Source organism: Notolepis coatsorum (assembly GCF_963971535.1).
Source record: "Notolepis coatsorum genome assembly, chromosome: 4".
NCBI lineage: Eukaryota > Metazoa > Chordata > Actinopteri > Aulopiformes > Paralepididae > Notolepis > Notolepis coatsorum.
This window is the reverse complement of record NC_140168.1, coordinates 56,023,890-56,039,380: the sequence shown is the minus strand read 5'-3', so window position 1 is coordinate 56,039,380 and position 15,491 is coordinate 56,023,890. Positions and strand designations below refer to the sequence as shown.

The 15,491-nt window shown below is 44.0% G+C and overlaps 1 protein-coding gene across 1 annotated transcript in view; it reads right to left on the bottom strand.

Annotated features, from left to right (window-relative positions):
- The window catches only part of sacm1la (SAC1 like phosphatidylinositide phosphatase a), a 32,376-nt gene that overhangs the window by 7,422 nt on the left and 9,463 nt on the right, over positions 1-15,491 (bottom strand). Inside the window, exons 5-17 of the mRNA XM_084313111.1 lie at positions 13,756-13,905; positions 10,285-10,344; positions 10,089-10,122; positions 9,829-9,930; positions 9,588-9,673; positions 8,771-8,857; positions 8,608-8,676; positions 8,415-8,494; positions 5,591-5,689; positions 3,665-3,803; positions 3,421-3,490; positions 3,214-3,286; positions 305-398 (exon numbers count right to left, since the gene is read on the bottom strand). Coding sequence (XP_084169237.1) covers positions 305-398; positions 3,214-3,286; positions 3,421-3,490; positions 3,665-3,803; positions 5,591-5,689; positions 8,415-8,494; positions 8,608-8,676; positions 8,771-8,857; positions 9,588-9,673; positions 9,829-9,930; positions 10,089-10,122; positions 10,285-10,344; positions 13,756-13,905 — 1,143 coding nt within the window. The remainder of the gene's footprint in view (positions 1-304; positions 399-3,213; positions 3,287-3,420; positions 3,491-3,664; positions 3,804-5,590; positions 5,690-8,414; positions 8,495-8,607; positions 8,677-8,770; positions 8,858-9,587; positions 9,674-9,828; positions 9,931-10,088; positions 10,123-10,284; positions 10,345-13,755; positions 13,906-15,491) is intronic.

Here is a 15,491-nt window from a genome sequence, read left to right as displayed (position 1 = left end):
GTGGAAAATGAGAATGTTTGCTAACAGTTTGTGTGTTAGTAGGACCATCAGAGATCAAAATGTATGTACTGCACAAGCACTGAAAATATGAGTTTTCCCATAATAATTTACCTTTAAACAAATCACAATGATATAAGTCATGGACACTTGACTATTGTGTTGTGCATCTAATTCAACTTATTTTTCAATGTCTTGAAATTGTGAAATTTAAACTCAAATATGGATGCTTTCCAGTCTTACATTGTGGTTTTTCCATGCAATTTCCAAAACAAATGAGTTCTGAAATCGTGAAAATATAACTTACTTGTCTGAAGCCATCTGAAAAGTTGTTTTTGTAGTAGCGGATCATGGAGTTCCAGCCGTCCATCACTAGTCCCCACTGTGTCCTCTTCCCCGTCCTGATGGAAGACGGATTCAAATGATGATCAACCTCCACAAAACTACTATCACCTAACAGCCTGCTAGTAAACGCATACTAGATAAACAACAAACTGATCATGCGACCGTGTGTATACCTCGTTTATGTGGGGAAATCGGGACAATTTCAAAACTCCTCCACAGTCACAAAATCAGGACACGCAACCAAATGAGGAAATTTTTGACGTCCTGATTTTGATTGAAGAGCAATTCTAGTGTGGTGGTTAGGGTTAGGATTAAGGTCAGGGTTAGTTACAGAATGCATGCAAGTCTATGTAATGTCCCTATTAGGATTCCCATTCTTTTTGAGAAATAATTTCCAGGGGTTTTCCTTGACAATCCAGGACAGCACTTGCTCACAAACGGTCATATAATTTACCGGTAGGCTTAGTATTGACACATTTATCTCAGTTTTATTCCTCCTTTTTTTTAATGATGAAGTGATGAACTGTCTCACGTTCATTCCAGGTGACTGCTACACCCATCACAGCTAACTGTACAATAAGGTCCTCTGGCCTCCTCTTGTTGTTAGCAACAACCCCCGCGTGCCAGGAGAGAGTATACCCGTCATACAGAACAGCTTATCCTATCATCCAGAGGTGCTCAAATACTTTGCTATGAAGGGCAGAACATGTATCTGGATGGAGAGCCGTGGGCCAAAAGGAAATGTTGATGTTATATGAAATTACATTACAATAAAAAAAACATCATGAAAACAATACTCTTATCTGCTTAACAGTAATTCATTTTGTATTTATTAATTTGCCAACTTGATTGAAAAAACATAAAAACAGCCATATGCTTATTTTTGGGAGCATAAACATTTAAAAGGAAAGACACATTTCTGACAGAAAGTGTCGCAAACCACGTGCCACAGCAGACAATTGGTGTAAATTCATCACTCCCTCAGAGAGAATATTTAAATTCCTTGTAAATTATGTACGTTTTTACTGTATATTTTATATTAGAATGTAACATAGGAAATGTAGCGAATATCCTGATGTCCTCCTGGTAGGCGCTTGGCTGGGTGTGGGAAATCGTTGTCTTTGACGTGCAATTAAAATAAACGTAATGTCCAATCGGTGTCAAAGAAAGTAAGTCATGGTTGATGAGCCAAACAATAGTTTACAGAAAATGATGTTAATAATAGTGAAAATGGGCGAGGGTACGTGCAGTAAAATCTAGGGGTGCACCGATGTATCGGTCGGGTATCGGTATCGGCCGTTAAGTGCCTTGTTGACTGCAATCGGCCTATCGGCCGATAAGCTCGAATGTTACTACTTATGATTAACAAGGCATTCGTTTTGTGGCATTAACGTTATATAGTTAGTGTTACACGTTCAATAACATCAGCATATTATTTACCCGAACGTAGCAAGCCCGCGTTCATACTAGCTCAGTTCCTTCCTTTGCTCATAGAGCCCTGAGTTTTACCCATTCTGCAATCTGTTAATAAAGTTTTCAATCAGACATGTATAGAAAGGCTTTGTTTTATTATAACAATCGTTGCAGTAAAATCATTATGCCTCTTTTAAGTCATCCTGCGGCGCTAAAAGCTAAACGTTAGCCGCGCCGTGTTGTTGTTGTTCTAGAAAACCTCTCTCGTCAAAATCAATGGCGGACAAAAGCAGAAGTAAAAAATGTATACGCGCTTGCCGATTGGTGGTAACAGCAGAGGCGGGTGCAAGCGGTGTGTGACGTAATTGGCAGAATCGACTGTCAATCAAAATTTCATTGGTTGAGACTCTGGTTATCCAGCTGCAGCCCAGCCGGTAGACCATACTGGGAGAACTAGTATCTAGCTGCAGCCCTCCAGAACATACTGGGAGAGAGATAGTGCTATTTCTTGATGTTTCCTTTTTTTAAGTAAGTAAAGAGGCCTATGTTCATATCGGTGAGCACAATTTGTAACACAAATATACAGTAGTTTCATAAAAAATATATATATATATTACAAAAAAATTGAATTTTTTTTGCCACAAATATCGGTATCGGTATCGGCCGATTATGTTAGTTGAACAATCGGTATCGGTGGCAAATTTTCATATCGGTGCATCCCTAGTAAAAACCGTGAAACCTATCCGTCAGCCATACCTTGATTGCAATAGCCTACACCTGTGCCTTTATCCAAAACCCATGTGCTCCACGTTGCCACCCAGTGATGAACTTAACAAACTACAGACTTAACACAAAAACAATCAAATAGCTCCTACAGGAAATGTATATCCCGGACAGTATTTTATTCTTAGGCTTATTGTTATTCTTATTCATGTCTTTTGTTCTGTCTACCAAAATGTTTACTGTGAGAGATTTGTAGTACCAAATTTCCCTCGGGATGAATAAAGTATTTCTATTCTAATTTTATAGGGAAGTTGCACTGTGCTGTACATTGCCATAAAACTTTAGCTGACACAAAATATACATTTTGTAGTAATTGCGTCATTACATCATTATGATTTTTTAGCACTAAAATTAAGAGGAGAATAAGCACAAGCTTGTCAAATGCTATGGCGAGCCAAAGCAAATGTAGGTGGTGCTGCTATAATCCTACCAACAGTCAAGTTTCAAACTAAATACAGATCTAGGTTACCATAGGTCATCTGAGTGAGGGGCTCAAATACAGTAAAACATTTCCTGGACAAAATAGATTTTCCTCCAGGATATTCAATCATTCTAGTAAAATTTCCCGGTTTTCCATGACTGGAAATCTAGTCTCTGAATTCCCAGGTTTTCCAGGATGAGGAACCCATATTTCACATAATGTGTGTGTGTCTGCATATTATGACGATACATTACCTTGTGAAGTCTGTCTTTAATGCTCCCGTTCCTGCGTACTGTACAGCACACGCATTAGCATTGTCAGCCCATGCTGGTTAGAAAGCACACACACAGAGAGAGAGAGAGAGAACAGTGCAAACGGTCAGAGGCTATAGCCAATTTTCCAACGCAAAACTAACTGACATCATATGCTGAACACCAGATTTGGACGTGTGATTCAATTACCATTCCTGTAGATCTTCTCAAAGTTGGCCTGCTCTTCAATACTCTGGCCCACGTTCAGGACCCCCATCCTCTGTGGACAGAGATCGTTTAAAAAGGGAACATCATATTATGTATCTGTTCAACCATGTCAGACTGTGGACACAAAACCCATCTTCCATAATATATCCCCTCTTAAGTATGGGGCGAGTGAACAAGGTCGGGACGGGTTGGACAGACATCTTCTATCCTCGGTGGATCTAACTACCTGGAGCTGAGACTGCAGCGAGCGGCGGGCCAGGAGGCTCTGGATGACGTTGGTTCGGTCCAGACAGTCCATGCAGTTACTGCGGAACGTGCCCTTCTGCTGGGTCACCGTCTTACCCTCGGAGTTCACCATGAAGTAGCTACAGACAGATATAGACAGTCAGTCAGTCAGACACAGACCCATAGAGATTGTTGCATGTGGGAATGAAAGGATATCGTCCTCCATTAGGGAAAACTAAAAAGTGCCACAGAACATACTACAGTATATACAGTACAGGGGCATTAATCACATTAGTTATACTATCTTACTGAATTTCCCTCTGGATAAATAAAGTATTTCTATTCTATTCCATCTATTCTAACATCAGAGGCGAGAGGAAGACACAAGCAAGTTTCAGACTTAACCTTCAAGTCGTAAGAGAAAAATTCAAGTCACTGCTAACCATCAAGCAAGACAAGTCAAGTCAATGCTCAGGTCAAGCAAGTCACAAGTCACAAGTCAAGTCACCATGAAATAATTGTTTAAAACTCCTTAAAATGTTTGGCTTTTGTCCATAAATCATGTTGTCAGCGTTCCAATTCTAAAGCCAGCAGCAAGCTCTGAGCCCTGCCTGGTGTATAGATATCCTGGCCTAAAAAAGGCAAAAAGCAGTTCACTTCAGTTACTGCTTTTAAGCCCATGGTCAACAAATGCAATAATTGCAATCAGGTGTCAGGGATTTGCAATTGATCACGATTATGAATCCAGCAAGCAGACAGGGGACTGCTGCGGTCAGAATGATTTCAGATTAATTTGATATACTATGTCTGTCTGTGCCAGTTAATGTTCTTAAATGAGGCCACATAAATCACCCCCACACACGTTGAAATTGAGATTCTCACTTCCCACTTCTAGAAATCCCCCTCAGCTTTATCCAATAACGGTATCAACTACATTCTCACACATACTGCACTGTGGTAAAGGGCTGTGGGGCAAAGATACATTTCTTTTTTTTAAAGACATAAGAAACGTTCTCACATTTGGTGAGGTAAAGTAAGCAAATAGGAGTTATATGGAAATCAAGGTACATTTCTATGAAAACCAACAAACGCCTGCATTTCTCACACACTAGGTACGGTAAATACAGCAGAGTAAAAAGTAGGATATTTTATTTGAAATATAGTACAGTAAGACTTGGGTCGCTCAGTCAAATTATTAAACCATTGTGCTGTGGTTGAGTTACATTGACTTTGAAGTAGTGAGGGACCACAAACGGAATGATGAAGCTCTGTCTTGAAAAGCTGCCAATTCATAAGTTCTCTTGTCTGAATCAGAAACAGTCTGGTAAGGCTTGAGAAAATCAACACATGAATGGGAGAATCCTTTCAACATGTTTCCACAATGTCTGCATTGTTTTCTAGGTCCTGCACTAAAAGTTACCCAGTCATCTTTCAAAACGGTAACTTTATTTAAGCTATTTAAGCTTAATAAAAACATTCAGGTCCTTTCGAGTCATCTGCCTCAAGTCAAAGCCAAGTCGAGTCTTTTATCAACATTAGTCAAGCAAGTTGCAAGTCCTGAAATTTGCAACTCGAGTCCCCCATCTCTTGCATAGCACATCCATAGCAACACTCCATTATCACCGACATCCAAGTTGGGGGATCCCCCTTTGAATGGCCCTTGTAAGGTTTCTCTCCTCCACATCGCCTGTGGTGCTTTTTTCGTATTGCTAGTTTTTCCTTACCTTCGCTGGGGTATGTCTGGGAGTGTTGCATATTTGGATTTTATGGTAGATTTTGTTCTTGATTTATTGTGATGTTTCTTCTTGACTTGTTTAAAGAAGACTTGTTCAAGCCCATGGGGGCATTACCTTGTGATTTCGGGCTTTACAAATTAATTTGATTTGATTTGATTTGCATACTATACCCCTTATAGTATCTCAGTTACCTGTATTCTTCTTGTGCCTCAGCCACAGCATCCACCAAGATCTGCAAGCGGTCCCATCTCATCCGGCTGCACTCTTTGTGGAAGTCAAATGCTACGTAGCTAGAGAATTTGGGGACATCATAGACGTACAAGTTATATAGCTGTGGTTAGGAGGCGTGGTTTGTTTAGTCTTATTCTAAATTATGTTGATCACAGACATATTATATTTAAGCATTACATCACATGCAGGAGTGTGTTATAGGAATTAGATCATGCCTAGGGGTGGTTGTTAGGCCCGACTCGCAGCGGAGGGTCGTTAGACCCGCCTAGGCATGTTCTAATTCCTATAACACACGACTACAAGTGGTGTAATGTCTTTTATACAATGGCCGAATTCACCCAACCTTATTGCTATAGAATAAACACACAGTAATTGAAGCATAATGGAGATTTATTCACAAAACCATCCACAGAGAAATTTGATCCAATAGTAGACACCAGAGGGAGCTCCACAAACCATGTTAAACCCAGATAGACAGTATTGCTACATCTATACATTTATGACATACCAGATTTACAAATACAAATACTGTTTTTGTAGGATGATTATGGTTTATTTACATTGAGGTTCTGGGGTCACGTGGAGTGTGTTATACGAAATACCCCCCCCCCACCAACCAATCTCCTACCTACCAACCTCCTCCAATGTACAGTTTCTTCGTCAAATGTATATACTCTCTTTTTTAGACTCTTCTTGTATCACAAACAGTACTGTATTTGTAGATCTGGTATGTCATAAATGTATAGATGTAGCAGTACTGTCTATCTGTATGTCATGTATGTCATATATGTTATGATGCATTGAAAATGGGGGACCCTGATGTAAACAAGACGAAAGTCTTTCTCTGGTCTGCATCCCCTTAACAATTGTGTGTATTGAGCTGTACTGTATTGTACCCATTCTGCAATCTGTTAATACAATAATCAATCAATCAATCAATCAATCAAATAACAACCGGTAACTTCACTGTGCTTCTTAAACAAGATGTAGCAGTACGGTCTATCTGTATGTCATATATGTTATGATGAATTGAAAATGGGGGACCCTGATGTAAACAAGACGAAAGTCTTTCTCTGGTCTGCATCCCCTTAACAATTGTGTGTATTGAGCCGTACTGTATTGTACCCATTCTGCAATCTGGTAATACAATTTTCAATCAATCAATCAAATAACAACCGGTAACTTCACTGTGCTTCTTAAACAAGATGTAGCAGTACTGTCTATCTGTATGTCATATATGTTATGATGAATTGAAAATGGGGGACCCTGATGTAAACAAGACGAAAGTCTTTCTCTTGTCTGCATCCCCTTAACAATTGTGTGTATTGAGCCGTACTGTATTGTACCCATTCTGCAATCTGGTCATACAATTTTCAATCAATCAATCAAATAACAACCGGTTTGATTGATTGATTGATTGAACATTTTACTAGGTAACTTCACTGTGCTTCTTAAATAAGATGTAGCAGTACTGTCTATCTGTATGTCATATATGTTATGATGAATTGAAAATGGGGGACCCTGATGTAAACAAGACGAAAGTATTTCTCTGGTCTGCATTCCCTTAACAATTGCGTGTATTGAGCCGTACTGTATTGTACCCATTCTGCAATCTGGTCATACAATTTTGAATCAATCAATCAAATCTGAAAAAAATAATAATAATAATAAAGACGTCTGCCATTTTTTTCTCTTCTTTTGTTTCACAATGAGTCATGACAAATTAATTACAGAATCCATGTGTATGTAACAAACTAACATATTCCAATTGACTATCTTTTTTGGAGGATTCGTTAGCTATTCATACTTCCATTTTTCTATCTATGGCGGATTGATTCAGACAGAAAAAATTAAGTAATTCGGTTGTGGGAGGGATCTGGGGTCACGTGGAGTGTGTTATACTAAATAACAACCGGCAACTTCACTGTTTCAGCCAATCAGAATCAAGAAATTTGCATGCCATATTATATGTCTTTCTACATCTTATCATTCTCTTTGTGAGCTGCTCTAATGAAGCCTTTAGTGGCTCGGAAACAGACTGAGCTGCTCTAATGAAGTCTTGCGTAGCTCGGAAGCAGACTGTGAGCTGCTGTAATGAAGCCTTGAGTGGCTTTGAAACAGACTGTGAGCTGCTCTAATGAAGCCTTGAGTGGCTTTGAAACAGACTGAGCTGCTCTAATGAAGTCTTGCGTAGCTCGGAAGCAGACTGTGAGCTGCTCTAATGAAGCCTTGAGTGGCTTTGAAACAGACTGTGAGCTGCTCTAATGAAGTCTTGAGTGGCTTTGAAACAGACTGTGAGCTGCTCTAATGAAGCCTTGAGTGGCTTTGAAGCAGACTGTGAGCTGCTCTAATGAAGTCTTGAGTGGCTTTGAAACAGACTGTGAGCTGCTCTAATGAAGCCTTGAGTGGCTTTGAAGCAGACTGTGAGCTGCTCTAATGAAGTCTTGAGTGGCTTTGAAACAGACTGAGCTGCTCTAATGAAGTCTTGAGTGGCTTTGAAACAGACTGTGAGCTGCTCTAATGAAGCCTTGAGTGGCTTTGAAGCAGACTGTCAACCTGAATAAATTGAATAATAATAATAATAATAATAATAATAATAATAATAATAATAATAATAATAATAATAATAATAATAATAATAATAATGTAATATCCCCTTGCAGTGAAATGCAAGAAAGGATTCTCACTGAACCCGTCTAACCAGCAAAGTGCACTTAACTTTAAATGCTTCCAAAATAAATGGGACTAGAAGTGCGTTTAAGTGCTGTTTGTAGGGACACTTACTGGATCATGCTGTTCTCCATGCCAGACACCATCTTAGCAAAGGCCTGCTCCAGTGGCTTCTCTGAGCCCTTCTGGTTAACCTGGAGGGGGAAGAAAACACCTCATGGTCCCATTCTGTCTTTCCATCTTTCTCATTGTAGCACCAAATACATGTAACAGGATACCGTCAAGAAGCTTGAACCGAGGGCCTTACCAGGTTCAGAATAGACTGCTTTCCGTAGATGAGGACCTGAGAGTCAAAATGCCTCTGAAAGCCATCCATCTAGGGAAGTTGAGTTGTTTTGTTATTATTCACTTTCAGACTCACCGATATTCAACGAATGGGAGGAGGATCTAACATGTGTATGAGAGCTTACGTGATTGGTGGCTGTGCTGATGAGGGGTTTAGGCTTGTATTTGAGGTTGGGCCTCTGTGACCAGAAGAAAGGCATGGAGCCTCGTGTCTGGTGATATGATAGGAGACGAGACGAGACGAGACAGAGAGAGAGAGAGAGAGAGAGAGAGAGAGAGAGAGAGAGAGAGAGAGTTCTGTTAGAAAATCCATCTCTGGAGCTTCTACTTCTTCCAGCAAAGCACTTTGGCAACAGACAGATTAATGGTTCAATACCATCAAATTGCAGCACGAGAGCTAGAGATGCACGTCTGAAAGGCATCACTGCCGACTGATTAAACTTTTTCAACACTATTACTGAACAGTACAGATTTAGACCCATTAGTTTAGGAATGATAACCTGACAATTATAATTTTTTCTCAATTAGAGATATCTAATATGTTTCTAAACACCAGAAATGCACATCAAGTCACTTTAGTTTGATTTCTGACATGTACCTAAGCGTGGCGACACACTGGGCAACATTTTGGGCAATGTGCTTGCCTACAGGAAATTGAGTGAGACATAGGGAAAATATACAATATATAGAATTCATCAGGGCAAAATGTGGGTGCTATGCAATCAGTACAAGTTATGCAGAGACATCCACTTGTCCCATGTTGCTCAAAAGGTTGTTCAGTGCATGGCTACCTTCACACGTCTCTTGGTATCGGACTTTAGCACTGGGGAGATTCTCCGATACCAACGTTGCGTTTCATACTGGCATTAGCCTGACGGATATCAGTATCGGTAGCCTTGACGAAAGTGTTGTATGGTTACACATCGAGCACACTTCACTTACCTGCACAAAGGAAGCCCGAGCTCCTTCATACAGAGCAATCTGTTCAGTCTCCACAAAATTAGCAGCATGGCCCTCCGAATCGATCCCTAAAAGAGCAGATGACAGGATGGATAACGTGACTGAAAAACCACTTCCCCCGTTGCCATTATCCGCCACATGCCTCTAACTTACAAGCCATTGACTTAGCCATTTGATCTGTATTGACCTGCCGGTCGTTGCTACGCTACGGCGAGTCTTTTACCTCGCACATAGTATCTGACTCCGGCCCGGAAACAGCTCCTCCGGGATATGAGGATCCATTCAAAGATCTTCCCGTTGATGCGACATGGCTTCATAACGATGACTGGGGCCAGCGGGGGGTCAAGGACGCAGAACTAACAAACAAAGGGTCACTATGAACATCCTTGACATATTCCAACACTACAGTACGTGTTGTATATTGGTTCCATTTCCCCCCCAATGAGATCGATAGGAAGATGAACATATAATTAAAAAGGATACATCCATGGACAACAGGGAGGGCAAACTTGTGAAGCTGTGAGGAAAAGACAAGAACATGATACACTTAATGTCAGAAGCAGCACCAACAAAAGGTTACTAATGTTTACTGTGTTACTGAGCAAAAAAGTTAGAGATTAGGCCCAGTTCTGAATGAATGATGTGGATGATGGAACATGCATTTTTTTGCATTTCTTACCTCTGGCTGGGCTGCTAATTCTCTGAGAAGGTTCCCATTCCACACAAACCTCTGATCTGCCTGAAAACAGAAGACTCAATATTAATCAATAAGTAATCAATCAACAATAGCCAATAAATATTAATCACTCCCATCAGGAATCATATTTCGGACCCGGACATGGACAATGTGACGAGTCTTGTCCAAATATATCGTGTCCCATGTGGTGATTTATTTTTTGGATGATCTATGTTTTTGACGTCTTTATGCCATCGATTGTACAAGGTTTTATCTTCAAAAGAAAAAAAAGATAAAAAGATTAATAAATTCCTGTATAAAGTGCTGTGATATGGTTTCAAGTTCCTCATGACCTTAGAACTATAAAGCATTAGCTCGCTAAATCCAACAGATTAGCCAAGCAGAAAGAAATACAATACACAAGCTTTGTAACACAAAGGATAATATCAATCGACCCATAGAATGTAATCCGATCGAACTGCCTACATAATCGTGGTGAATCAAGTGATCGATTTGGGTGGGGTTCCAGAGTGTTGAGGACAGGGTGGGGTTCCAGAGTGTTGAGGACAGGGTGGGGTTCCAGAGTGTTGAGGACAAGGTGAGGTTCCAGAGTGTTGAGGACAGGGTGGGGTTCCAGAGTGTTGAGGACAGGGTGGGGTTCCAGAGTGTTGAAGACAGGGTGGGGTTCCAGAGTGTCGAGGACAGGGTGGGGTTCCAGAGTGTTGAGGACAGGGTGGGGTTCCAGAGTGTTGAGGACAGGGTGAGGTTCCAGAGTGTTGAGGACAGGGTGAGGTTCCAGAGTGTTGAGAACAGGGTGGGGTTCCAGAGTGTTGAGGACAGGGTGGGGTTCCAGAGTGTTGAGGACAGGGTGGGGTTCCAGAGTGTTGAGGACAGGGTGGGGTTCCAGAGTGTTGAGGACAGGGTGAGGTTCCAGAGTGTTGAGGACAGGGTGGGGTTCCAGAGTGTTGAGGACGACAGGGTGAGGTTCCAGAGTGTTGAGGACAGGGTGGGATTCCAGAGTGTTGAGGACAGGGTGAGGTTCCAGAGTGTTGAGAACAGGGTGGGGTTCCAGAGTGTTGAGGACAGGGTGGGGTTCCAGAGTGTTGAGGACAGGGTGGGGTTCCAGAGTGTTGAGGACAGGGTGAGGTTCCAGAGTGTTGAGGACAGGGTGGGGTTCCAGAGTGTTGAGGACAGGGTGGGGTTCCAGAGTGTTGAGGACAGGGTGGGGTTCCAGAGTGTTGAGGACAGGGTGGGGTTCCAGAGTGTTGAGGACAGGGTGGGGTTCCAGTGTTGAGGACAGGGTGGGGTTCCAGAGTGTTGAGGACGACAGGGTGAGGTTCCAGAGTGTTGAGGACAGGGTGGGGTTCCAGAGTGTTGAGGACAGGGTGTGGTTCCAGAGTGTTGAGGACGACAGGGTGGGGTTCCAGAGTGTTGAGGACAGGGTGGGGTTCCAGAGTTCTACGCCAGTTGCACTGAAGGCCTGATGGCCACATACCGACACACCTTTATCCTAATGCTGAACTGGTTAGACCAGACCTGCGCTGAGAGAAAGTGGAGCCATTGTACAGCTTGTTGAGAAATACAAATCTCTCCCCAGTCTGGTCTGGGGAGGATGTAGACTACCACGTGCCCCCTCCACTTCTTTTCATCTGGCAGCTAGGAGTTTCACTGGGAGAGCATAACGCGTGCAGAGGTTCATGTCATCTCCCCCAGATCCCCTCCCTGCTGAACAGGCGCCCCGACCGACCAGTAGGAGTCGCTATTGAAACAACCAGGACTCGTACCCAGTGTTGCGTTGCTCATAACACTGGTTGCACGCACGCTAATGACGCCACGTGCATGCGTGCTCCCAGGCGCGTGCGCACGCTCCCGCGCATGCGCATAAATGTTCCCTTGCATAAGGACAGACTAAAGACAGTGCCTAATTGCCTCTACGAATGGAATGTAACACCTGACGACCGGCGCTATTGATATGCAAAGTAGCCAGGTGCGAGTTGGCGCATCAGTCGAGTGCAGCGCATTCCTGTGTGCACGCGCATGCACATCCGTGCACGTGCTTCTGCTCACAAAACTTTGGTTCCGTGCAACCCCGTCCCATGAACAACGCATCACTGCTCATACCCGGCCGGCTTCCCACCCGCAAACACTGTCAAGGTGGTCAAGGCTGCTGTCAGGGATTTAACCCGGGTCTCTACGGTGGTAGTCGAGTGTTTAGACCTCTACATTACCCAGCCGCTCCAGTACTCCCTTGTCTCAACAGTGATTTGCACTCAGACAGCTGGCCGATAGATCTCTATTCAAAAGGACAGCTAGTTCAACTGTCTACGGAAAAGGCCCCAAAATATGAATAGCACCGATGCATAGTTGTTGTTCTTGTTAAGCTGGCAACACATGAACTCTTGTTCTTCCCTGATAAGGTCAATGTAAAGAAGACACAGTGTCCCTGTTATAAAGAGAGACAGTGGCTCGGGAGGTAGAGCAGTCGTCCGGAGGTTCCCGGTTTGATTCCCGCTCCTCCCAGGCAACGTGTTGAAGTGTCCTTGAGCAAGACACTTAACCCCTAATTGCTCCTGATGGGCAGGTTGGCACCTTGCATGGCTGCCTCCGCCGTCGGTGTGTGAATGTGTGAGTGAAGGGGTAAAATGTGAGGAACAAATTGTAAAGTGCTTTGGATAAAAGCGGTATATAAATGCAGCCATTTATTTTACCATTTACGTCTCCCCCCCTGCACCACCAATTACTACCACGCCCCACGCCCACTTTCCTGTCCCCCAGTGCTCACCCTCTCCCCCAGCGCTCACCCTCTCCCCCAGCTCTCACCCTCTCCCCCAGCGCTCACCCTCTCCCCCAGCTCTCACCCTCTCCAGCAGCTCTCACCCAGCTCTCACCCTCTCCAGCAGCTCTCACCCAGCTCTCACCCTCTCCCCCAGCTCTCACCCTCTCCAGCAGCGCTCACCCTCTCCCACAGCGCTCACCCTCTCCCCCAGCTCTCACCCTCTCCAGCAGCTCTCACCCTCTCCCCCAGCTCTCACCCTCTCCAGCAGCTCTCACCCTCTCCCCCAGCTCTCACCCTCTCCAGCAGCGCTCACACTCTCCCACAGCGCTCACCCTCTCCCCCAGCTCTCACCCTCTCCAGCAGCTCTCACCCTCTCCCCCAGCTCTCACCCTCTCCCCCAGCTCTCACCCTGTCCAGCAGCTCTCACCCTCTCCCCCAGTTCTCACCCTGTCCAGCAGCTCTCACCCAGCACTCACCCTCTCTCCCAGCGCTCACCTTCTCCCCCAGCACTCACCCTCTCCCCCAGCTCTCACCCTCTCCCCCAGCCCTCACCCTTTCCCCCAGCGCTCACCCTCTCCAGCACTCACCCTCTCCAGCACTCACCCTCTCCCCCAGCGCTCACCCTCTCCCCCAGCGCTCACCCTCTCCCCCAGCACTCACCCTCTCCCCCAGCTCTCACCCTCTCCCCCAGCTCTCACCCTCTCCAGCAAGCTCATCTCCTGGAAGTCAGGGCTGGTGTTGGCCAACCTCTGCAGGGTGTGCGTGAGGTCGTAGTCGGTGCAGAAGTAGAAGCCGTCTGTGGTCAGCACGCTGTTGATCATGGACAGGAAGCTGTTGTTTTCTTGGGTCTGGAGACCGGGAAAACATGTTTTTTTTAGTTTGCTGGACAAAAGCTTGACAACACTTCACTTTGCAGGTGTGTATGCGTGCATGCATTTATGTGTATCTCTTATGCTCAAGGTCCCTCGTGCTCAAGGTCCCTCGTGCACAGTCTGAACTAGGAAAGTCAGCCTTTTGTTTTACCAACTTCCTGGAATGATCTTCAGCATAAGCTGAAAATCGATTCTCTGCTGACCTGTGGTCAGTTTAGGACCATGATTTTGAACCTTCCTGGTACACTGTGTAATTGTTTTAACTGCCTTTATCTATGTCTATTTTATCATTGTGTACTTATTTTCTTTGATGAACTATAAGCTCGACACAATTGAAAATGAGGGAAACCTCAATTGTTTTATTAAGTGTAAATAAAGGTTTGGATGAATTAATCTATGCGTGAAAGTCTTGTGAATTTGAGGTTTAATAACAAATTGGACATGTTTTCGGAGACGTCGATAGTATAGATTAGTAGGAGAAGTAGAAAAAGAAGTATTTTTTTTTTATCCACTTTTTCTCCCATATTTTCTATTTTTCTCCCATCCCAATTTCGTATCATCCAATTCAACCCTCCCCTGTCACGAACGCTGTTTCTTGCCTCCCACAAGCCGGCTGCAATGTGGACTAAGTCATACATAGCACAAGTCCCCTCCGGTACTTGAGGTAACAGCAGTCGCATCTTTTCACCTGCGCAGCTCGATCTCTCAGTGGCGAGGAGTAACGCGTGGGAGGCTCACGCTGCCCCCGACACTTCCTGATTCTACTGCGCAGGCGCACCAACCGACCTGTAGGAGTCGCTGTCCACAACGCCCGATCCCCACCCATCAGTTTCCCACCCCCTGATACGGCCAATGTGTATCAGTATGGACGGCCAGCTAAACTGAAAGCAATGTGGAGCGCTGGGCTCGAACAGGCAAGCCCAGCGTCTGCGACATTCGTGGCGAGCGCCTTGCCCACTACGCCACGTAGCCGCCCAGAAAAAGAAGGTTTTATTCTCACATCCTTCTATTCTGTTACAACATTAGGAGTTAAATTTTGTTCTTGGCTCATCATAATCGTCACGATCATCAACATACAGTAGCAAAAAAAAAAAAGCAATAAAATAGTGTAAAGATTCAAAAGATTTAAATAAATATGCAGTATAGCAATGATAAAAGAAATAGCATTACAACACAATAGTCACAGTGTGGGTGCGATGGGTGCAAAGTGGCAGTAGAATCAGTGATAAAGTAGCTATGGCCGGCCGCTAGTGTTACGGTCCTGCTGGTCCAGGACTTGAGGGTGTGGTCCCGCCAGACGGTAGCAGCTGAAACAGTGGTTGGGATAGCTGGGGTCCTTAATAATACCTGACTCCACACAACTTTGTCCTACATGTGCTATTCATTTGACCAAACAAACCATGACAGAACTAGTGCTTGACGTTACATTCACTCTCTCCAATCAGAGGGCCTTATGGTGCGTTCACGGTAAGTCGGAAAAGAGAGGTTTCCCACTTAATGACATCGGAAAACTTCAAAGTTCGGACATATCGCGAACGCCACGTCGATTCAATCCTTGTCTA